This window comes from Podarcis cretensis (assembly GCF_951804945.1).
Source record: "Podarcis cretensis genome assembly, chromosome: 13".
In the NCBI taxonomy this organism is placed as follows: Eukaryota; Metazoa; Chordata; class Lepidosauria; order Squamata; family Lacertidae; genus Podarcis; species Podarcis cretensis.
In genome coordinates, this window is record NC_137182.1 from 50763431 (window position 1) to 50788049 (window position 24619).

General features: G+C 48.0%; 1 protein-coding gene across 2 annotated transcripts in view; it reads left to right on the forward strand.

The window, feature by feature from the left end:
- The window catches only part of CARMIL3 (capping protein regulator and myosin 1 linker 3), an 88414-nt gene that overhangs the window by 32415 nt on the left and 31380 nt on the right, over positions 1-24619 (forward strand). For both annotated transcript variants that reach the window (XM_079951737.1, XM_079951736.1), the window contains 15 exons: positions 566-663; positions 4802-4872; positions 5638-5711; positions 8245-8320; positions 10188-10276; positions 12458-12552; positions 12656-12742; positions 12945-13054; positions 13817-13894; positions 14940-15016; positions 15486-15590; positions 19779-19848; positions 20070-20151; positions 20952-21048; positions 22091-22145. In XM_079951737.1, coding sequence (XP_079807863.1) covers positions 566-663; positions 4802-4872; positions 5638-5711; positions 8245-8320; positions 10188-10276; positions 12458-12552; positions 12656-12742; positions 12945-13054; positions 13817-13894; positions 14940-15016; positions 15486-15590; positions 19779-19848; positions 20070-20151; positions 20952-21048; positions 22091-22145 — 1264 coding nt within the window. The remainder of the gene's footprint in view (positions 1-565; positions 664-4801; positions 4873-5637; positions 5712-8244; positions 8321-10187; positions 10277-12457; positions 12553-12655; positions 12743-12944; positions 13055-13816; positions 13895-14939; positions 15017-15485; positions 15591-19778; positions 19849-20069; positions 20152-20951; positions 21049-22090; positions 22146-24619) is intronic.

Consider the following 24619-nt stretch of genomic DNA (forward strand, 5'->3'; position numbering starts at 1 on the left):
TTTCGAACACCGAAAACCCAGAAGTAATTGCTTCCATTTTCGAACGCCCCTTGGAAGTAGAACATGTTTTTCCACTGCATGTTTTTCAATTTTTCCAATTGAACTTGCAACCAGCCCTTTGCACCTCGTTTTTTGAACGTTTTGGAAGTCGAACGGTCTTCTGGAACATATTACGTTCGCGAACCGAGGTACCACTGTACTATGCTCCGTAAAATGTGTGTTTAATGTCATACACCGTACACTGAGATCTTTTGATAAAGGGCAGTACAGTGATACCTCGGGTTAAGTACTTAATTCGTTCCAGAGGTCCGTTCTTAACCTGAAACTGTTCTTAATCTGAAGCACCACTTTAGCTAATGGGGCCTCCTGCTGCTGCTGCGCCGCCGGAGCACGATTTCTGTTCTTATCCTGAAGCAAAGTTCTTAACCTGAAGCACTATTTCTGGGTTAGCAGAGTCTGTAACCTGAAGCGTATGTAACCCGAGGTACCACTGTATATAAATTGAATAAATGATAACAAAATAACTCAGGAAATGCCTTCCTTCTCCTCTCCTTCCTTGTCGCAGCTGCCTCATACGCCATGGGACCGTGGAGACCCCAGAGACGCCGCGGGACATGTCCCCCAACTCTGAAAGCTCCAGCTCCACGACGCACAGCATTTGCGGTGAGGGGGGAAGATGGAGAGGCGAGGGAGGGGGGTGGCGGCGGCCATTGGGTATGTGGAATGTTCCGGAACCTGCCAGGGTTTTCCCTCCCACTTCCCAGCGCCCAGAGAGGCAGGTGGTGCGATCTTCATTCACAGGAAATTATATGAAATTTTAATTACAGCCGCTGTATTATGCACTTAACCCACTGACCCGAATCCCGGAAGGGGTGTCCTGAAGAAAACACAAATTGCTTTCCTGGATCGGGCAGAAAAGTGCATTTAGCCCAGCCTTCTGTCTCCAGGGCTAGCAGCCAAATGGGCCTTGGAGGCCCACAACCCGGGCTTGGCGGTCAGAGGCATCTTCTCAAGCAAGCCTGCCTCTTAACAACGGGTAATCAAAGGTATATTGCATCAAGGCAGGCAGAGGTTTTAAACCTTTCTGAGTCCACGGCTCGCTTGATCAACTGCATTTTTTCTGTGGCACCCCTGCGGGGCTCAGGAGCCCAGTTATGTTACCCCTTGCCTGCAGAGCGGGCAGCCCCTCACCCCTTTTCAAACACCCTTCTCTCTGATTCCCCTCCTTGGGAGTCCTCTGGGCAGCCGCTCCTGGTCTCTGAGCTGCCCCCCCCCCATGCCCCAAAGAGAGGTGCTTCTTCACACTGCCCCAGAGGGGCCTGGGACTTGTCTGTCCACTCCCAACGTGGGTCCTATGCAGCCTTGGACCCATGCACCTACGGGACCGCCTCTCCTGGTATGCCCCACAGAGGACTTTAAGGTCCACAAACGGCAACACCTTGGAGGTCCCAGGTCACTAGGTGATTAGATCGGTCTCAACTAGGGCCAGGGCCTTTTCAGTACTGGCCCCAACTTGTGGAACGCTCTGTCACAAGAGACCAGGGCCCTGCAGGATTTGACATCTTTCCGCAGGGCCTGCAAGACAGAGCTGTTCCGCCTGGCCTTTGGTTTGGACTCAGTCTGACCCTCATGTTTCCCTCCCCTTATGGATTTGTTTTATAATAATAATAATAATAATAATAATAATAATAATAATAATAATACCCCGCCCTCCCCAGCCAAGGCCGGGCTCAGGGTGGCTAACAAGCAATAATAAAAACAAGTTGAATGACTACATCTTAAAAACAAATTAAAATACAACATTAAAACGTTGAAACATTAAAATGCAGCCTCATCACAGGAGGAGAAAGGGCTACTACTAAAATGAGGCTGCATTTTAAACTGTATTTTAACTCATCTTTTAACCCGTATTTTAATTAACTGTTTTTTTTTCTTTTTCTATTACGTTTTATTGTAATTTTATTGGTGTTAGCCGCCCTGAGCCCGGCTCTGCCAGGGACGGCGGGGTATCAATAAAATTTATTATTATTATTAACAGCAAGGGCTGAGGCCAGCATCTTACTGCTAGGCCTGCATGGTGGAAAGGCTCGCCCTCAGCACTGGGCACTCAGCTCCCAGGCAGGCATTGGACACAGCAAGCACAAGAAATGCCAGCACATAATAATATAATAATAATTATTTGTACCCCGCCCATCTGGCTGAGTTTCCCCAGCCACTCTGGGCGGCTTCCATAGAAACCAAAAATACAGTAAAATATCACACGTTAAAAACTTCTCTGAACAGGGCTGCCTTCAGATGTCTTCTGAATGTCAGGTAGTTGTTTATTGCTTTGACATCTGATGGGAGGGCGTTCCACAGGGCGGGCGCCACTACCGAGAAGGCCCTCTGCCTGGTTCCCTGTAACTTGACCTCTCGCAGTGAGGGAACCGCCAGAAGGCCCTCGGAGCTGGACCTCAGTGTCCGGGCTGAACGATGGGGGAGGAGACGCTCCTTCAGGTATACTGGACCGAGGCCATTTAGGGCTTTAAAGGTCAGCACCAACACTTTGAATTGTGCTCGGAAACGTACTGGGAGCCAATGTAGGTCTTTCAAGACCGGTGTTATGTGGTCTCGGCAGCCGCTCCCAGTCACCAGTCTAGCTGCCGCATTCTGGATTAGTTGTAGTTTCCAGGTCACCTTCAAAGGCAGCCCCACGTAGAGCGCATTGCAATAGTCCAAGCGGGAGATAACCAGAGCATGCACCACTCTGGCGAGACAGTCTGCAGGCAGATAGGGTCTCAGCCTACGTACCAGATGGAGCTGGTAAACAGCTGCCCTGGATACAGATTTGACCTGTGCCTCCATGGACAGCTGTGAGTCCAAAATGACTCCCAGGCTGCGCACCTGGTCCTTCAGGGGCACAGTTACCCCATTCAGGACCAGGGAATCCTCCACACCTGCCCGCCTCCTGTCCCCCAAAAACAGTACTTCTGTCTTGTCAGTATTCAACCTCAATCTGTTAGCCGCCATCCATCCTCCAACCGCTTCCAGACACTCACACAGGACCTTCACCGCCTTCACTGGTTCTGATTTAAAAGAGAGGTAGAGCTGGGTATCATCTGCATACTGATGAACACCCAGCCCAAACCTCCTGATGATCTGCACAGTGCCTGTCTGCCTGTCTGCCTGTCTGCCTGCCCAGCTTCCCACCTATCTGTCCATTCCCAACAGCAAGCACTGGCGGACTGACTGGCCGGACTCCCTCACCCACTTGCCTGCTTACTCTGAGGCCGCCTCAGCTGCTGGCAACCAGCACCCCCTGGCCAGCCCCAGAGGCACCATTTGCCTGTGGAGCTTGTAGCCAGGGCTGCTGCAACAAACAGCTGTGCAAGCCTTTGGGAGGCAGAGACATGAGAGGGCGTCAGAGGATGGAGGGAAGGAAAGAAATAAAAAAATTAATCCAGAATGCAGCAGCTAGACTGGCGACTGGGAGTGGCCACCGAGAACATATAACACCGATCCTGAAAGATCTTCATTGGCTCCCAGTACGTTTCTGAGCACAAGCAAAGTGTTGGTGCTGACCTTGAAAGCCCTAAACGGCCTCAGTCCAGTATATCTGAAGGAGCGTCTCCACCCCCATCGTTCAACCCGGTCCAGTGCCGAGGGCCTTCTGGCGGTTCCCTCACTGTGAGAAGTGAGGTTACAAGGAACCAGGCAGGGGGCCTTCTCGGTAGTGGCAGCTGCCCTGTGGAACGCCCTCCCACCAGATGTCAAGGCAATAAACAACTATTTTAAAAGACATCTGAAGGCGGCCCTATTTAGGGAAGTTTTTAATGTTTGAACGCTGTATTGTTTTTGATATTTGGTTGGAAGCCGCCTAGAGTGGCTGGGGAGACCCAGTCAGATGGGTGGGGTATAAATAATAAATTATTATTATTATTATAAGAGGGACAGAGGCCAGTATTGCCCACGGCACCCCTTACTATCATTCAGAGTACCCCAGGGTGCCAGGGCACACTGGTTGAGTATGACTGAGGACAGGGAAGCTCCATGACAGCCTGAGACGTGGGTAGGCAAATTAAGGCCCGGGGGCCGGATCCGGCCCAATTGCCTTCTAAATCCAGCCTGCGGATGATCCGAGAATCAGCGTATTTTTACGTGAGTAGAATGTGTGCTTTTATTTAAAATGCATCTCTGGGTTATTTGTGGGGCATAGGAATTCATTCATCACCCCCACCCAAAATATAGACTGGCCCCCCACAGGGTCTGAGGGACAGTGGACCGGCCCCCTGCTGAAAAAGTTTGCTGACCCCTGGCCTAAGAGATTCCATTTTCTCGCTGCCTGTGACAAATAGGGGTTTTGGGGAGGTTTGGGTTGAATTTGACAGTGGGTCCCAAATCCCCCCCCCCCCCAGATGACTTGAAAATTGCTAAGGGTCTTGATGGACCACTTAAATTGTTTTTCTGCCTGTGGTAGCATTTGTAATGCGCTGTGCTAGGAAATGAATGATTCTTAATCTTTTTTTTAATCGCTCCCTTTATTGCTCACATCCTGCATTTTATCGTATTGCGATTTCAATCCCACAGAATCCAAATTGCAATACAGTAAAACAAAATGTGAGTGGTAAAGATCCAATTGCAAATCAATAGGAGCCTTGAATGCGACGGGTGTGCCGCTCCCGTGGCGAAGTCAGGCCTGTGAATTCCAGTAGGTCTACTCGGAGTAACAGTTAGCCGAAAGACATCCCCCGGCGTTTGCGAGAATGAGGCCTCCGTACGGAGGAGCCTGAGCGATAATATGCGCCCTTTTGCTATTCCTCAGGAGGCTTTTCCGAAACCTACGCGGCGCTCTGCGACTACAACGGACACTCTTGCCGTGAGGAGGTGCAGTGGGTAAGTCGGTGGACCCAATTAGGAGGCGCCCTCTCCGATAATCTTGACGAGAGAGACCCCCTTTGCCAGAGCAAGGGGGTTAGCGATTGTATCCTGAAAAAGAAACCGCCAGAAAAGTAGCAATTGCTCAGGATGCGGCCGCTTTGTGGCTTTCTCACCTCCTTGCTCGCCACAAGGCCTTTTAGGTGGAGCAACTCACACGGGGTGGCGGTTCCCCCCCCTTCCGCCTCGCCCAGGGGTTTGGTGCAAATCGAGGCACCTTCGCTCTGTTTCCGAAACCCTCGCTTCCTGCTCTTCTGCTCAAAAACAATATGCAAATCTGCTCTGGGTGGTTTCTCTGCGAATGTGACAGGCAAATCCAGGCCACAGTCAGTGATGATGGCAGCCTTGGAAAAATATGTGTGTGGCTTGTTTTTGGTTTTTGGTTTTTTTTGTAGTGGGAAGTTTGGGCTGGAAATAGAGAACCTGGGGGGTGGAGAAGATCTGGCAGCAGAATGGTTTCATGCACGCTTTGTGGGTGTATGAAGATGGATATATTATTTTGGTTTTTGTGGTGGGTGCGGAGGCCACAATTTATCTCTTCCTCCATTCAAAACTCTGAAACTCACTGGCTCATCTTGAGCCTACCTCACAGGATTGTTGTGGGGGGGACAGGATTCGGGAGGAGAAAACCTTTATGTTGCCCTGAGCTCCTTAAGGCAAACTATATTAATCATCAATTGATTTCTTTCCTTTCTGGCTACCGTCTTATCCCTCGTGCTGTAGGACGTTGACACAATTTACCATTCCGAAGACAACCGGGAATTCAACCTCCTCGATTTCTGTCACCTGGAAAGCCGGTGAGGAGAAGCCACGTAAAACCATCTCTGTTAATAATAATAATAATAATAATAAAGGTAAAGGTAAAGGTACCCCTGCCCGTACGGGCCAGTCTTGACAGACTCTGGGGTTGTGCGCCCATCTCACTTAAGAGGCCAGTGGCCAGCGCTGTCCGGAGACACTTCCGGGTCACGTGGCCAGCGTGACATTGCTGCTCTGGTGAGCCAGAGCCGCACACGGAAACGCCGTTTACCTTCCCGCTGGTAAGCGGTCCCTATTTATCTACTTGCACCCGGAGGTGCTTTCGAACTGCTAGGCTGGCAGGCGCTGGGACCGAGCAGCGGGAGCGCACCCCGCCGCAGGGATTCGAACCGCCGACCTTTCGATCGGCAAGCCCTAGGCGCTGAGGCTTTAACCCACAGCGCCACCTGTGTCCCTTAATAATAATAATAATAATAATAATAATAATAATAATAATTTATTATTTCTACCCCGTCCATCTGGCTGGGTTTCCCCAGCCACTCTGGGCGGCTTTGAACAGAACATTAAAAACTCGCTTACCCCTACCCTACCCTGGTCCACCCTCCATGTAGCCCCACAGACCTCAAATCCATCCTCAAACTGCTATGCGCTCACTAGGCAAGTGCCTCAGTCTCTCCCCTTCTATCTGCAGTATGGGTCTAATAGTGCCGGCCTACCTTGGAAGGCTGTTATGAAGACTGCCTTGTGAAGCACCCAGGTCGCCCGCACCATCCATTTAAAGTACACGGCTTCCCCCAGAGAATTCTGGGAGCTGCTCTTTGTGGAGGGTGCTGGGAATTGTAGCTTGGGCCAGGGGCAAACTGCAGTTCCCAGGTTTCCCTTGAGGGGAAGCAATGTGCGTTAAGTGTACAGCCAGTGCCGGATTTTACGTATAAGCTAAATAAAACTATAGCTTAGGGCCCCACTCTCTTGAGGGCCCCCCAAAAAAGTTAAAAGAAAAAAAAACCTGGATGTACATTTCCAAAACATAAGATAAAAAACAAATAAAATGGCTTTAGATGCTTATTAGGTCCATAAATTACCATATAGCATATATTCAACACAAACAACAGCGACCATTTGTTGTTGACAAAGGACAGCTGGACATATAAAGGGCCCCATTACCTTCAGTAGCTAAGGACCTCATCAAACTTAAATCCGGCCCTGTGTACGGCGCATGAAATCTTCATGAAATGTTGAGGCGGATGCACAACATTCTTTTAGCATGCATCCATTGCACATTTAAAGCATACGAATCCTGGGAACCGAGTTTTAGGCCTGTAATGATGTGGGAGAATTCATGTGCTTTAAATGCACATTGAATAATAACAATAATACATTTTATTTATACCCCGCCCTCCCCGGCCAGAGCCGGGCTCAGGGCGGCTAACACCAATAAAATTTCAGTAAAAACATAATAAGGCCTTAAGGGTACAGGGTCATTCAGTCTCCTCTTCCCTTACCCTGTTTTCCTGCCCCATGCTTTCCAGTCTGCCCCATCTCCCTTTCCAGCTAACACCATGCTCTGCAGCCGTGGCGAAGATGCTTGAGGAGAAAGGAGAGGTTGCTGTTATTACTCATTTCATTTCTGCTTTATGTTTTTATTGGGGCGGGGCGCGGAAATCTCAAAGCGGTTTACAAGCCGCATTAAACCATCCCTCCCTTGGAGGTTTTTCAGCAGAGGTTGGGTGGCCGTCCGTCGTGGATGCTTTAGTTGAGATTCCTGCTTTTCAGGGAGTTGGACTAGATTCTGTTATCCAATGAAACAGAATAAAGCGTCGCTGAAGAAATTCGGGCATCAGTGCCGGATTTACATTTAAGCGACACGGGCTGTAACTTAGGGCCCCACTCTCTTGGAGGCCCCCCAAAAAATTAAAGGGGAAAAAACACTGGATGTACATTTCCAAAATATAAGATAAAATACAAATAAAATAAAACCTACAAACAGCAATAGTGTTTTGTGTTGTGTAGGCTCCTATGATGTAAGTCATGGGCCCCGCCTGCTAGCCTGCTCCTTAAAATATCACTGGTTTGCTCATTTCTATATGGCTTTGGATACCCATTAGGTCCATAAATTACCATATAGCATATATTCAACACAAAAAACAGCGACGATTTGTTGTTGACAAACGACAGCTGGACATATAAAGGGACCTTCAGTAGCTGAGGGCCTCATCAAACCTAAATCCGGCCCTGTTGGGGCAACATAATTAACAGGGCACTGAAATATTAAAGAGGTCGAAACGAAACATTGCTAAGGGAAGTCGGATATAAAACACGCATTTCAAACAGCACAATTAGCAAGAGAATAAAAGCAGAATAGAAGGTATCTGCTGCCGTCGTCGATGGTGGTTCATGGTGGGCAGAAACAGCTGCAGAAGCTCAGGCCCTGTGACTTGAGTCTGCACTGAGAGGCAGCCAAGATGGCTCAGCAGCCTTAGCTTTTTGTAGCTGGAGTCAGTCCAGGCAAGGATTTGCCACTCCCTCCCCTAATCCCATTTCCCTCTCCCCCCTTTCTGCTTCTCCTTGCAGGGACTTGGCTCTGATCGTGGCTGCTTTGGCATACAACCAGTGGTTCACCAAACTCTACTGCAAGGACTTGCGGCTGGTAGGTCTCCCAAACTGTGGGCAGGCGGCTGGGTGCCGATTGGGTCGGGAGGCAGGGAGGCTACCATTAGGTGGCGCCAGAGCCCACAACCGGAAGAGCCAAGTAATTCAAGTTTGGTCCTCCTCCCTGCCAAGTCCTCCAAAGGCCACTCTTGAGACAAAGGAGGAGGAATTCTGACAGCCAATGGCTGGAAGGCGAGTCGGGGGCTGGCCGACAGCAGTGCAGTGTAGTGGTTAGCGTGCCAGACTAGAATCTGGGAGAGACCAGGGTTCAATTTCCCGCTTGACCCACAAAGCTCACTACTGGGTGACCCTGGGTCAGTCTCTCAGCCTAAGGTAAAGGTAAAGGTAAAGGGACCCCTGACCATTTGGTCCAGTTGTGGCCGACTCTGGGGTTGCAGTGCTCATCTCGCTTTATTGGCCGAGGGAGCAGGCGTACAGCTTCCAGGTCATGTGGCCAGCATGACTAAGCCACTTCTAGTGAACCAGAGCAGCGCATGGAAACGCCGTTTACCTTCCCGCCGGAGTGGTACCTATTAATCTACTTGCACTTTGATGTGCTTTCGAACTGCTAGGTTGGCAGGAGCAGGGATTGAGCAACGGGAGCTCACCCCGTCGCGGGGATTCAAACCACTGACCTTCTGATCGACAAGTCCTAGGCTCTGTGGTTTAACCTACAGCGCCACCCACGTCCCTGCCTCTCAGCCTAGCCTACCTCAGAAGGTTGTTGTGGGAATTTAAATGAGCAGGGAGAACTGGTTTGCACCATTTTGAGCTCCTTGAAGGGAGAAAGGTGGGGCAAAAATGCAGGAAAATAGAAATAAATTTTAAAAAGAACGAGTGCCTCCGCTGACAGGAACCAAGTGGGTGCGTGGAACAAAGAGTTTCCTTCACTCTTAGGATAACCCACACCTGGGATTTTTGCTCCGCCAGTCTTAGAGGCAAAGGAGCCTGTTCAGAGGAATGGCTGCCAGCTTTGGCAACAATAATAGTAATAATAATAATTTAATATCTGTACCTGCCCATCTAGCTGGGTTTCTGCCGCCATTCTGGGCGGCTTCCAACAGAAGACAGCAGCGATGTTCGGTCCAGGTTTGCCCTGAGCGTCGCCTCCCGCCGTTAACTCCCTTCCCACTGAAGGAATGGGTTTCCCAAATCTAAAGCCTGACTGCGCAGTCAGTCTAAAACGGGCCCCAAAATCCCCATTTTTCCTTCTCCAAGGGTCCATTAGCTAAAAACCATTAACTTGAGCACTTGATCCAATGTATAACAGGAACCCAGCTGTATAAACAAAGCCCTCTCCTTTATCAGTCCGTGACGCTTAATGGATGGCCTTGTCAGTTCCGAAGTGGAGACGGGACGGCAGAGCTGGGGCTTATCTTCTCTTGTAGGTTGTAAATATCCTGACACACTGTTGCACAGACTCTGCAAGACAGGGTCTGTCAGCCCCCACGGCCGGAGATAGAGATGGCGTCAAGGGAAACTCCTATAGCTGAGTGACCCTCTTAACCCCAAGATAAGAGTACAGGAATAGGAACATCTGTTTATGGTCATGGATGTCAACTTACGTGTATGAACGTACGAGGCTGGATTCCTGGGGAAGGGGGGAGAGGGTGCCTGGAGGATATATATACTGTGTGAAATCTCTCTTTCTTCGGACTTGCTGTGAACTGACCAAGCAAGTGCCTTTCTGCTACTCCGGAGAGCAGAAATAAAGAACTCTTTCTCGGAATCAACCTCGGTGTCTTTTGACTCCTTCCTCCCTACGCTCACCAACCAATCGGTAAAGTCTAAGAAGGCTACACCACCCCGTTCGAAGCACCCACCCAAACTTTCCCTGGCACCCACCCCTCTTCTTTCCTCCCTAGGGCTCCGAGGTCGCTGAGCAGGTTCTTCACACGGTGAGCAAATCCCACCACCTAGAGGAGCTGGTGCTGGACAATGCGGGGTTAAAAACGTGAGGCATTGCTAGATTCACCTTTGCGCCGCTGCATGCGGATTGGGGGCGGGGAGAGAGAGTCTTCCGGTTTTGGCAGGTGCCTTTTGGCCGGGGCCAAGCCCATGCGCGATGCTGAGGGTATGCCGCAAAGTGTCGGGTCCAGTTTTTGCGGTGCGCACCTTCAGCACTGGACTTTCTGCACATTGCTGTACTTTCAGTCGCAGAGAGCCTATTTCTATTGCTATTGCTATTTCATCGCTTGCAGTCTGCACCAGTAGGGGCTTGGTGGAATGGGAGGGGCTTGGCGGAATGGGAGGGGCTTGGCGGAATGGGAGGGGCTTGCGGTTCGTATCCCCTGACGTTTCCTGTTCTGGGCACGTAATGCAGGTCTTTCTGTACCTGCGCACTCACACTTTTTGAAAGAAATACTCATAAATACCAGTAATGTCATTTGAAGGTTGCAGGTTTTCTTCCCCATATGGGGCAGCTGCGTATTCCTGCATCGCAGCAGGTTGGACTAAATGATCCTCAGGGCCCCTTCTAACAGTGGCGTAGCGTGGAGGGTGCAGGGGGGGCCGGCCGCACCGGGCGCAACATCTGGGGTTAGGGCAAATCCACGGGTTAGGGGGCGCAAATCCACGGGTTAGGGGGCGCAAATTACTTGCCTTGCCCCGGGTGCTGACATCCCACGCTACGCCACTGCCTTCTAACTCTGCAATCCCACGATTCTTTGAATACTCTGGTGTTTTGCTGCGTTGCCGCAAGAAAAACATACCACCTTGCAAAGGTGTGTACACCCTAAAAGATGGGTTTAAGGGGGGAAAACAACCTGTAAAATGAATATCAGTGGAGTATACGAGCGCATATACTAGCAGCCTTGTTTACCATGGTTTGGAATGGGCAAAATTGAAGTTTATTCCGGTTTCCTTGCGAGGGGAAATAGTCATTTCTTTCTTTTTGAAAAAAAAGAAAACAGTACTGAGACCTTGTGGAAGGGTGATATTCACCTGACTTAAGACTTCCACTATCATCTGTCTATCTGTCTGTCTGTCTGTCTGTCTATCTATCTATCTATCTATCTATCTATCTATCCACCCATCCACACCAGGCACAGGCAAACTCGGCCCTCCAGATGTTTTGAGACTACAATTCCCATCATCCCTGACCACTGCTCCTGTTAGCTAGGGATGATGGGAGTTGTAGTCCCAAAACATCTGGAGGGCCGAACTTGACTATGCCTGATACACACACACACACACACACACACACACACACACACACACACAGAGCGGTACCTCAGGGTCATGGGTCCAAGCCCCACATTGGGCAAAAGATTCTTGCATTGCAGGGGGTTGGGCTAGATGACCGCCAGGGTCCCTTCCAACTCTGCAGTTCTGTGGTTCTGATTCTATGTTTAACTCCCTTCTAAACATGCTGAGATTCATGCATCTTCCACATGTGGCTGTGAGTGTCACTTGGTTCCCTTGGGCTGCTGTGAAACAATATGGCAAGAGAGCTTTTTTTTTTTTTTAAGCCTGAAGGCAGCAATTCAAATTTTATTTATTATTTTCATTTTTGTGCATTTCAATAATTTTACAATCATTTTAACATTTTGAAACTTGACTTCCTTCCCTCTCTTTTTGCGGTTCCTTAAATTTACTCCAACCATACGTTGAAAGGGCTACGAGACAATCTTCTATCAACTGGTCTCCTCCACAGATCTGCATCCTATCAGCAAAACTTGACGGTTTTAAAATACAATGGTACCTCGGGTTAAGTACTTAATTCGTTCTGGAGGTCTGTTCTTAACCTGAAACTGTTCTTAACCTGAAGCACCACTTTAGCTAATGGGGCCTCCTGCTGCTGCCGTGCCGCCGAAGCACAATTTCTGTTCTCATCCTGAAGCAAAGTTCTTAACCCGAGGTAATATTTCTGGGTTAGCGGAGTCTGTAACCTGAAGCGTATGTAACCCGAGGTACAACTGTACAGGATTATGAGTACGATAGAAAACATGCTTTGTTTCAATTAATTTGCACAAGGGTGTATATGAGCAAATGCAACCATCTGAATTATGAAAGGAGATCTCACTCCTGTCTCATCTTGGCCCTGTGCCCCTTGATTCAATCCAGCTTCCCCTGTGACTTCCCTGCTGGGGAGCTTTTCCCTCACTTGTTTTTATCTCTCCCGGTGCTTTTGCAGAGATTTCGCCCTGAAACTGGCCTGCGTCCTGGCGGAGAACCCAAACTCCGTCCTCCATGCCCTCACCCTCTCCCACAACCCCTTGGAGGACAAAGGTGAGGAGGTTTCCTGAACCAACAGGGCCTTTGGGGTAAAAAAAAAGCTTCTCTGCTCTTTGTTCATCTTCGCCCCACTTTGCTTCTCGTCCCCCTTGAACAGGTCTCAGCGCCTTGAGCCAGCAGCTTCTGTGTTTCCCCAAAGGCCTCAGCAAACTTTGCCTTTCCAAGACCAGCATCACTGCTAAAGGTATTAGGCAAAATTGTGTACAAGGAACAGGTGTATAAGGAGAAATTCAGACTCAAATGCTGAGGAATGTTGATGAGGTTTATTTTTTTTTTAAGTAATAATCGCGAACCACTTCCCTCACGAGTCGTGAACCGGGAAGCGTTCAAAGAGCTACATAAACTGAACGGTGGTGTCTATTTGTGGGCCTGTTTTCCTTTCCCAGGACTCGCCATTCTGTGCCAGACCTTTGGAGCCAACCCAGCCTTCACCAGCTCCCTCCGCCATCTTGACCTGAGCAAAAACCCAGGGTTACTGGGGACGGAGGAGGCGAACGTGAGTGACCCCAGCCAGCAACTTTTGCGGTGATGCAATTGTGGTGCATTTATATGGGACGGCCACACAAGGCTCTGCTTTCCTAGTTGTTCTGCTTTGTTTCCTCAGTGTTATCACCCTGGGTAGATTTGCACGATACATTTAGTGCGCTATGATACTGCTTTAAGCAGTCCTAGGCGTCCCCCAAAGCATTCTGGGAGCTGTAGTTCAGTGAAGGTGCTGAGAGTTGTTCGGAGACGTCTATTCCCCTCACAGTACTATGATTCCCAGAGTTCCCTGGGAAGAGAGCGACTGTTAAGACGCTCTGAGAATTGTAACTCTGTGAGGGGACTAGACATTTGCTCACAACTCTCGGCCCCTTAAACTACAGCTCCCAGGATGCTTTGGGGGAAGCCTTGACCATCTAAAGATTGATAGATAAAAATCTTTATTTGCGTCAGCCGCAAGCCATAGCAAAGGAATCAAATACAGCAAAATACCGATATAGCTAGATGGCTAGCTATACAAAATACAGTGGTACCTTGGTTTACAACCATAATCTGTTCTGGAGGTCCGGTTGTAAACCAAAACAGGTTGTAACCCAAGGCGCGCTTTCGCCAATGGGGCCTCCAAAAAATAAGGGGTTGTAATCCAAAAAAAATGGATTGTAATCCAAAAAAAGGGACGCACACTTCTGGGTTTGACGTGGTTGTTCTGCCTGGTGTCGCCACCGCTCCATGTACTTCGTCCCCTCTCACCCCTTTCCTTTCCCCTCTTTTTTAGGGCTTCTATTCCTTCCTGGCCCAGCCCAACGCACTGGTTCACCTGGACCTCTCGTCCACAGACTGCGCCGTGGATGCCGTAAGGTTTTAAGAGAGCCACAGACTCCGGGGGCGGGGGCAAGGGTGACATGGAAAGTATGCCGGGTTACGAGGTGCCAGTGCGGGAAAGAGGGATGGCCCCAGCCCTTTGGCGACCGGGATAATTACTCACTCCTCCTCCTCTTGGGTGTCCTTTTTTTTAAAAAAAATTATTTTTTATTAGTTTTTTTAACATATCATTTCCAACATTCATATAACGTAATTTCTTATCTTATACAATATTTTTGACTTCCGTCAACTCCTCTGATGATTTTCCGTTTTTATCACTTGTTCTGCATTTCTTAATTTCTCTATTACTCTTAAATATCATTAACTAATAATTCCCCTCATAGTCCTTCTTGCAATATTTCAAATAATCCTCCTTACAAAACTTCTTGCAATCCTACCGGCGTAGTCTGTTCATTACCATTACTTTTCAAATAGTTCGTATATTTACTCCGGTCTTCTAAGAATCTCTGGTCCCGCAGGTTTCAAGTCCTTCCTGTTAATTTATCTAACTCTGCATAGTCCATCAGTTTCATCCTCCATTCTTCTTTTGTCGGTAATTCTTCTTGTTTCCATTTTTGTGCCAATAATATTCTTGCTTCCGTCATTGCATATAAAAACAACTTACAATCCTGTCTATTTATATCATCTCCTACAATGCCAAGTAAAAATGCTTCCTCCTTTTGGGTGTCTGTCTATGTTGTCAGTGTCTGTCTTGTCAGTGTCTTGTCAGTCAGTGTCTGTTTGGGTGTCTGTCTATCTTTTCAGAGAGCCAGTGTGGTGTAGTGGTTAAGAGCTGTAGTCTCGTAATCTGGTGAACTGGGTTCGCTTCCCTGCTCCTCCACATGCAGCTGCTGGGTGACCTTGGGCCAGTCACGCTTCTCTGAAGTCTCTCAGCCCCACTCACCTCACAGAGTGTTTGTTGTGGATGAGAAAGGGAAAGGAGATTGTTGGCCACTTTGAGAGTCCTTAGGGTAGTGATAAAGTGGGATATCAAATCCAAACTCTTCTTGTTGTTGTTGTCTTATCTGTCCACATAGCTCTTTGGGGCTCTTCTGCACGGCTGCTGCCCACGGCTTAGCTACCTCAACCTGGCACGGAACACATTCTCCCACAGGTAAGGAACTCCCTTCTTCTCTCTACCCTCTTTCCAGGAGACCCTCCGGTCGGATCAACTTCTGGATTGTCAGAGCGGCGGTGGGGGTGGGGTAAATGGCTTCTCTGATGGCCTTTGGTTTGGATTCAATTTGATTCCCTCCCCCTCTTTCTTTCTTCCTTTCTCCTTCTGTGACGGAACTCCAATTTGGGGACTTCCCTGGCTTTTTTCTGGCCCACATAGGACCAGTGGATAGTTGGCCTTGGTGAAGACTTGACATTTTCATCCCCAAAAAAGTTTTTGATTTGAGTTTCCCCTGAAATGAGGCTGTGTTTTAATGTTTCAATGTTGTATTTTAATCTTGTTTTAAAGTTGTATTTCAATCAGTTGTTTTTATATCGGGTTTTAGCCGCCCTGAGCCCGGTCTTGGCTGGGGAGGGCGGGGTATAAATAAAATTTATTATTCTTATTCCTCTGTCTCCCTCTGCAGGAAAGGAAAGGGACTGCAGCCATCTCTCAAGCAGTTTTTCTGCAGTGCCTATTCCCTCACCTATGTGAACCTGTCAGGCATCAAAATGCCCGTGGAGGCATTAAGGTGAGCACCCGCCACTTGCCCCCCTGCACCCTGTCGCTCCAAAAACACAGTGCACGTGCGCGTTAAGACTCTATTCCGCCATTAGGTTTTCCAGCTAGCCACTTTGAGCGCTCCCCTCTCTCGGGTTGCCGGGTCTCTGGAACACAGAAAGACCCCTTAAAGTTGACAATAACAATAACAATAATTTTATTTGTATCCTGCCCTCCCCCGGCCAAAGCCGGGCTCAGAGTGGCTAACATAAGAAAAATCAGACAATATGCATTATACAATATACATTATGCAAGTAAAATAACATTCAACAAAATAATATAGACTATTAAATATGGCAAATCAAAATGGAGGATTTTGCAACAGTGAACAAGATATCTTTGATTTTATGAGTGAAGCAAGAAGAAAAAAGTATTATAGGATTCGAACAAGAATGAGCTTCTTTCTTGAGTCGGACCTTTTGGTCTAACTAGCTCAGCATTTCATACACTGACTGGCAGCAGGTGCCCAGGGTTTCAGACAGGGGATGTTCCCAGCTCCTGGGACTGTCTGCATGCAAAGCTCTGTCCCTGAGCTGTCTTTGGGGCTCATGAGATGGGGTGTAGTGACCTCAGGCCAAGGGGGACCTCACAATGTCATGGGGTCACCATCCCACAAAAGACCCCCCCCCCCAAAAAAGAGGAAAACTAATACATGGTCCAGTGCTAAGGACAATGACTTCTTCTTCTTCTTAGTTAGATTGGCTTCGACCAGAGCCAGGGCCTTTTCAACACTGGCCCCGGCCTGGTGGAACGCTCTGCCTCATGAGACCAGGGCCCTGCAGGATCTGATTTCTTTCCGCGGGGCCTGTAAGACAGAGTTGTTCCGCCTGGCCTTTGGCTTGGAGCCAATTTGATTCCCTCCCTCCCTCTCTTTTTTTTTTTTCTTTTCCTTCTCCTCCTGCGATGAGGCTACATTTTAATATTTTAATGTTCCATTATTTTAATGTTGTATTTTATTTTTGTTTTTAAGTTTGTAATCATTCATCTTGTTTTTATTATTGCTTGTAAGCCGCTCTGAGCCCGGCCTTGGCTGGGGAGGGCGGGGTATAAATAAAAAATAATAATTATTATTATTATTATTATTTTATTATTTGTACCCTGCCTAGCTGACTGGTTTGCCCAAGCCACTCTGGCCAGCATCCAACAAAATATAAAAACACAGTAAGACATACACCTGACATTAAAAACGTCCCTGTACAGGGATGCCTTCAGATGTCTTCTGAAAGTCAGGTAGTTGTTTATTTCCTTGATGGGAGGGCGTTCTACAGGTTGGGCGCCACTACCAAGAAGGCCCTCTGCCTGGTTCCCTGTAACTTCACTTCTTGCAGTGAGGAAACCACCAGAAGGCCCTCGGAGCTGGACCTCAGTGTCCGGGCTGAACGAAGAAGAGACACAAAGGCCTAGAAGGATGAGAGCATTTCTGTGCCTTGCCTGTTGCTCTGGGAAGGGAATACAGTGGTGCCCCGCAAGACGAACGCCTCGCAAGATGAAAAACCCGCTAGACGAAAGGGTTTTCCATTTTGGAGGCGCTTTGCAAAACAAATTTCCCTATGGGCTTGCTTCGCAAGACGAAATGTCTTGCGAGTTTTTCCGACTTCCCCCCCTTCCCCCCCTTTTTCTAAGCTGCTAAGCTGCTTATCAGCTGATCCGCTAAGCCGCTAAAAGCCGCTAAGCCGCTAATAGCGCTAATCCGCTAAGCCGTCAATGGGCTTGCTTCGCAAGACGAAAAAACCGCTAGACGAAGAGAATCGCGGAATGGATTCTTTTCGTCTTGCGAGGCACCACTGTAGTGGCTTCTTCATAACTCTCAGCGCCTTTAACTACACTTCCCAGGATTCTCTTGGGGAAGCCATTTCTGTTTAAAGTAGTATGATACTGCTTTAAATGCATAGTGCGGATGGGACCTTCAACACGTGGACAACGCCAGAGTGAGGATGGCTGATGTAGGGTAACAGGCTAGCTAGCTCCCAGGACTTCTGAGAAACTACAGTTTCCCGCAACATTCTCACATGATTGCCATGAGAAACCTAAGACTGGTTCAAGCTTCCAGTGCCACATCCATGGGCTCTGCTGCCCTCTGCTGGAGGGAGGCCCCGACTATTTGAGTGATAGCCACCACCTCGGAAAGCTTTAAACTTTGTACTGTTTTTTATGTTGCTAGGTTTTTACCCTGTACAGTGGTACCTCAGTTTAAGTACTTAATTTGTTCTGGAGGTCCGTTCTTAACCTGAAACTGTTCTTAACCTAAAGCACCACTTTAGCTAATGGGGCCTCCTGCTGCTGCCGCGCTGCTGTTCTCATCCTGAAGCAAAGTTCTTAACCCGAGGTACTATTTCTGGGTTAGCGGAGTCTGTAACCTGAAGCCTATGTAACCTGAAGCGTATGTAACCCAAGGTACCACTATATATAGATTGCTGCACAACGCCTTATTATACTGTGTGAACTGGCTGTATAGAAACACAAACGAGGGTTAGACAAATTCACGCAGAACAAGGCTCTCAGCAGTCCCTGGTGACAATGGTTGTCGTCTCTTGCTGCCCGGCCACAGCAGAGCTCAGTGGTGGGAGAGGCAAGCCAAGCAGCCATGTCGGGGGGGTGGGACTTGGCTGCAGGCAGAGTCTGTATACAAGGTCCAGTCCAGTCCTAAGGTCAAGAGTATCTCAGTTCACTTAGTCAGACGATCCAGGGGTCAAGAAAGTCGAGAGTCACAAGAAGCAAGAAGAAGCAAGGTCTGGCCAGGAACGACAAACAACATTTCCAGCAACTGACTGAGGCTGGAAACCCTGTTTAAGAACCAGCTGGTTCACATCAGGAGCAAGAAGGCTGATCAGCGGCAGGTGGAGTCACTCTGTGTAATGGTTGTAAGGGGTTACTTGTGCGTAATTTGCCTTCAGTTTAGTCAGTTTGTTTGCTCAACCATGTTCAGGGTTAGAGCTCGCCCTCCGTGACCTGTTAGTCACTTGCAGAATCCGTCAGTGGGCGTTTCTTGAATCTCTTCCAGCATAAAAGCTGTTTGACCCCAAGTCTCCTCCTATGTTCCCTGCGCGGAATGCGTCTGCGCAAGTAAGGGGAAGGCAGGGGCGTCCCAACACTCTCTCCGCTAGTTTCGCTTGAAGGGTCTTGGAGCCCTGACACCGATTCCTCCATCTCCCTCTCCTCTCTATTGGTGTCACGCTGAAATCCTTCCCCTCTGCTGGTTCCCTCCCCGGCATCGCTCTAGTGCCCTGCCTCCGTTTCTCCCTTTGATGTCAGTTCCCTGACACTCTGCTACTCTGCTTCCTGCCCCTTCAGGCTGCTGCTCAGCAGGTGAAGCAAATTCCTGGCCCATGACAACAATGGCTGTTCTCTCCCTCTGCGTCAAAGGAGCCGTCAGTAATCAGACGGTTCAAAGATGGTGTTAACTCTTCATCAGCAAAAACACGACCTCCACAGGCTTGGTTGAATGTCAGGCCTCATGAGCAGAGCTGCTCGTTCCCGGTGGTCTTCCTCCATGAAAATCATTTGCCGAGACTGAAAGTCCTCTCCTCCTCAGGGGTTTTCCCCAAGGAATCGGAGACTGCGCCTGCATGCAGCCAACCTCTCCTCCGCCCCTTTCATGCCTCTTCTGGTTCAGGGTAGGCCACAGAATACCAGTTTCTGAGAACCACAAGCAGAAAGAGTTGACCTTTAAAGCCCTAAACGGCCTCGGTCCAGTATATCTGAAGGAGCGTCTCCACCTCCATCGTTCAGCCCAGACACTGAGATCCAGCGCCGAGAGCCTTCTGGCGGTTCCCTCATTGCGAGAAGTGAGGTTACAGGGAATCGGACAGAGGGCCTTCTCGGTAGTGGCACCCGCCCTGTGGAACGCCCTCCCACCAGATGTCAAAGAGAACAACAACTACCAGACTTTTACAAGACATCTGAAGGCAGCCCTGTTTAGGGAAGCTTTTAATGTTTGATGTATTACAGTATTTTAATATATTTTTTTGGAAGCCGCCCAGAGTGGCTGGGGAAGCCCAGCCAGATGGGCGGGGTACAAATAAATTATTATTATTATTATTATTATTATTATTATTATTATTGATGTTGAATTTTCTGCATGCAGAGCAGGATTTCGCTCACTCAGATGTCCCTGGTTTGCTTGTTTAAACCACAATATGTCCTTGCATTCCTCGCTTAGGTCTCTTTTCCAAGGTCTGTCGGCCAACACCCACCTCAGCGAACTCCACCTGGACCTGAGTGGATGTGAGGTAAATCGGGGTGGGGCGAATGGGGTGGGCTTCTTGTGTAGACGGCTTTTCAGAGAGGAGGCATTGGGGGCCGAGCTGCTTCCATGTGAGGTGATTTACCTCAGAGCTTCGCAGCATCCGTTTGATACGATAGGCCTCTTGAGCTCCCTTTCCTCTCTGAGTCACTCATTAAACCTCTCTCTCTCTTTCTCTTTCTCCATCTTCCTTTCCTTCCTACCTAGTTGCGCTCCCCAGGGGCTCAAGTCCTTCAAGAGCAGCTGTCTGGAATCAGCGCCTTGAGTAGTCTAGATCTTTCTGACAATGGTGAGACCATGATGCTCCCCAGCTGCTGCCTTAATAATAATAATAATAATAATAATAATAAAAATAATAAAATTTTATTTATATCCCGTCCTCCCCAGCCGAAGCCGGACTCAGAGCGGCTAACAACAGCAAAATATTGTGTTTGCCCTTCCTTGTTGCAGATATTGATATTGTGCAGTCTGAAGTGACTAGAACTGACTCCTTCTGGAATAAATCATTGTCCAGACCCATTTTTTAAAAAATTATTCAAACTTTTACTAGCAGATCTCTTTAAAATAAAACAGAATAAAGCAAATCATATGTCCGAAATATCCATACAATGCCTTGTGCTCTCCAGCACAGGCTCAGCATCTTGCAAAATACGAAATAATCCAAACAGACCTATAAGCAAAGGTTTCTCTCTTTCCACAGCTTGCATTCCAGCCTCCAGGCTATTTACTCTCCCTTCAGGAGAGCTTCATTTTACATCGTCACGGTTGAGTTTGGGAGAAAAGACTCACAAAGGCAGCTCCCTTCAAAATGGAGATTTGCAACCCAATACCTCTCACAATATGATCTAAGGTTACAACCCGTATGTGTTAGCTACCAGAGAAACAACAATCAGTTATTCATTAACTTAGCAAAAGCTCAGAGTGCTCTCCTTGGCTTTAATATGGCCCCATGGTGGGGAAAAACCCCATGTTGAATCTTCTGCAATATACCTTCAGCCATTTTTCATTTCTGTGTCAATTAAAGCATTGTACTTAACATTCCTGACCTATCCTGCCACTCCCTCCTCCTCCTCCTCCTCCTCACACCAGGCTTCGACGCCGACTTGCTGACTCTCGTCCCGGCGCTAGGCAGGAACAAGTCTCTGAAGCACCTCTGGCTGGGCAAGAACTTCAACGTCAAATCCCGGTAGGTTTATATATTTACTGAATTTATATACCGCCCTATACCCAGAGGTCTCACGGTGGTTCACAAAACCTGGGTTACATAGAGGCGGATTTAGGGGAGTGCAAATGGTTGGCTAGCACTGGGTGCTGAGCCAAGAGGGAGCTGCAGGGGACACTGCAATAATGACGAGCAACAGAAGGCGAGAGGCATTTGGGCGCTGAATGTTGCTGTCACACAGGGCACCACTGAAATTTCAAAGCCCAAATTCTGTCCCTGGGCCATGTCGCCCCTGGGTTGGGCTATCTAGGACCATCCAGGGCAATGATGTCATGCTGTAGTTTAGTCACTAGGTGGCGCTGCGCTTAAGTTGCTTCCTCGTTTGGAAGGTTTGTAAACCGTTTGACCATAGAGATCTCTGATCGATGTACGAGATGTTGATAAACTGCGGCTGAAATCCACAATTTTAAAAAAGAAATATGCACAAGTTGATGGTCATTAAAGCACAGGGGGAAACCCAGCGGAACTCTAAAAACAAACTGGAGGTTCCCTTTTCTGGAGAGATTTGTCAAAAGGCAAGCTTGATTCCATCTTATTAAGTTTATTCATGAAGAATCAGAAGCTCCACAAGCCCCTGGCGAGATATGCAAGCGTAGGAGCAGTTCTGCTGCAGAATCATTTCAAGATATACTAAAAAAATCACGCACCCACTGTTGCGTAGGGCCGCAGTGGTGCAAAAACATGGTTACAAAGGACGGATCCACATGGATTCTCAGGATTTTTGCATTGGGCTACCTCAAACTCACTGTCAAATCACATGTCTGTGGCCACAGCATGAACCACCAAAATCATAGACCCACTGTTTCATTCACAATATTTATTTTCTTGTTTTCCTCCTCTAAAAACTAGGTGTGTCTTATGGTCAGGTGCGTCTTATAGAGCGAAAAACACGGTGCCTTATAGGGAGCAATTCGTAGATGGAATCACATAAATAAACAAATTGCCCTGACATCCCCACGTTGCTCTTGTTCCTCAGCCTGACATTCCCCCTGTTGTCCCTCTGTAGGACCTTGGAGGAAATCCTTCAGAAGATTGTGCAGGTGATCCAGGAAGAGGAGTGTGTAAGTCAGGAATCAGCAAACTTTTCCAGCAGGGGGCTGGTCAACTGTCCCTCAGACCTTGTGGGGGGCCGGACTGTATTTTGGAAAAAAGAAAGAAAAAAGAACGAATTCCTATGCCCCACAAATAACCCAGAGATGCATTTTAAATAAAAGCACACATTCTACTCATGTAAAAGCATGCTGATTCCCGGATTTATAGAATCATAGAATCATAGAGTTGGAAGAGACCACAAGGGCCATCAAGTCCAACCCCCTGCCAAGCAGGAAACACCATCAGAGCACTCCTGACATATGGTTGTCAAGCCTCTGCTTAAAGACCTCCAAAGAAGGAGACTCCACCACACTCCTTGGCAGCAAATTCCACTGTCGGACAGCTCTTACTGTCAGGAAGTTCTTCCTAATGTTTAGGTGGAATCTTCTTTCTTGTAGTTTGGAACCATTGCTCCGTGTCCGCTTCTCTGGAGCAGCAGAAAACAACCTTTCTCCCTCCTCTATGTGACATCCTTTTATATATTGGAACATGGCTATCATATCACCCCTTAACCTCCTCTTCTCCAGGCTAAACATGCCCAGCTCCCTTAGCCGCTCCTCATAAGGCATCGTTTCCAGGCCTTTGACCATTTTGGTTGCCCTCCTCTGGACACGTTCCAGTTTGTCCGTGTCCTTCTTGAACTGTGGTGCCCAGAACTGGACACAGTACTCCAGGTGAGGTCTGACCAGAGCAGAATACAGTGGCACTATTGCTTCCCTTGATCTAGATGCTATACTCCTACTGATGCAGCCCAGAATTGCATTGGCTTTTTTAGCTGCCGCTAGAAGGTGATTGGGCTGGATCCTGCCCCCAGGCCTTAGTTTGCCTACCCATGGTGTAAGTCCTTTGCTGTGCGAAAGTGGTGTGGTGGTTTGTAGACTGAAGAGTGGGGCAGGTGGAGAGTTGTAAACTGCAACCTGTGGGGGAAATCAGAGCGACAGTGTGGGTATCTCTGTGGCTGGGTTGCCCGACATATTTTCTTTACTTCCACTAGCAGAGTTTGCTTGGGTTTTCCCCCCCAATTTGAACAGGGAAACGGAGATGAGGACAGAGCAGATTTTAACCACCGCCCTGCTTTTTCCTGATCTAAATGGACCCCCAACACAGAGACACAAATCTACTATTAGCCTCTTTGGGACCACAAATGCAGGAGCCTGTGTTTTATAGGTTTTAAACGAGGTTGGCTTCTAAAACAAACATATGTTTATTTATTGTCGTTGATTTATTAAATTTGTATACCGCCCTTTATTAACAGACCTCTCAGAGCGGTTCACAACATAAAATGATGATATAAAAAACACAGAATACATAATAAAAATGAGAACAACAACAAAGCAGTGACCCCACCCCCACCCTTCCACAACGCATTTTAAAAGAGATCAGATTTCAATCAGCCAAAGGGCTGGTTAAAGAGGAACATTTTCGTCTGGCTCCTCAAAGTATACAGTGGTACCTCGGTTTACGAACTTAATCCATTCCGGAAGTCCATTCTTAAACCGAAACCATTCTTAAACCGAGGTGCACTTTCCCTAATGAGGCCTCCCGCTGCCAGTGCCCTTCTATCATTCGGATTCCGTTCTTAGACCGAGGTAAAGTTCACAAACCGGGACACTACTTCTGGTTTTGCGGAGTTCGTAAACCGAATCGTTTGTAATAATAATAATAATAATAATAATAATAATAATAATAATAATAATTTATTTATAACCTGCCCTTCCCGGTTCATAAAACCAGGCTCAGGGTGGCTAACAACAAATTTAAAACACTTAATTAATGCAACAAAAAACAGTATAAAATACAGTATAAAACGTGAATGACAATAAATTCAGAATTCAAAAATCAATTTAGGGGGGAAATCTATCCAATAAACATTAGATGATCACCAGGGCTAGGTGGCTGAATTAGTCCTATTTGGGCCAGCGAGGAGACCAGGGGAGAATTAGATGTGGGATCCCAGAGCGGGTAATCTTCATAAAAAGGGGGAGGGGGGAAGGAAGAGGAATAAAAGATCAGGCTAAGTTCAAATTGAAAGCCAGGCAGAATAGCTCTATCTTACAGGCCCAACGGAAGGAGGTTAAATCCTGCAGGGCCCTGGTCTCATGGGACAGAGCATTCCACCAGGTCGGAGCCATCACTGAAAAGGCCCTGGCCCTGGTGGAGGATAGTCTGACTTCCTTAGTGCCCGGGACCTCTAAACTATGGTTGTTCATGGACCTTAAGGTCCTCTGCAGGGCAGACCAGGAGAGGTGGTCTGTAAACAGGACTGTTCTTAAACCGAGGTCCCACTGTATAATGAAGGCGCCACAACATCTTCTTCACACTTTCTCTTACTCTGTGTGTCTTAGGCTATCTATCAATATATATTGGTACCACAATGGCGCAGGCAATTCTTCCCCTCCCCCTTTTATTCTCACAACAACCTTGCAAGGTAGGATAGTCTGAG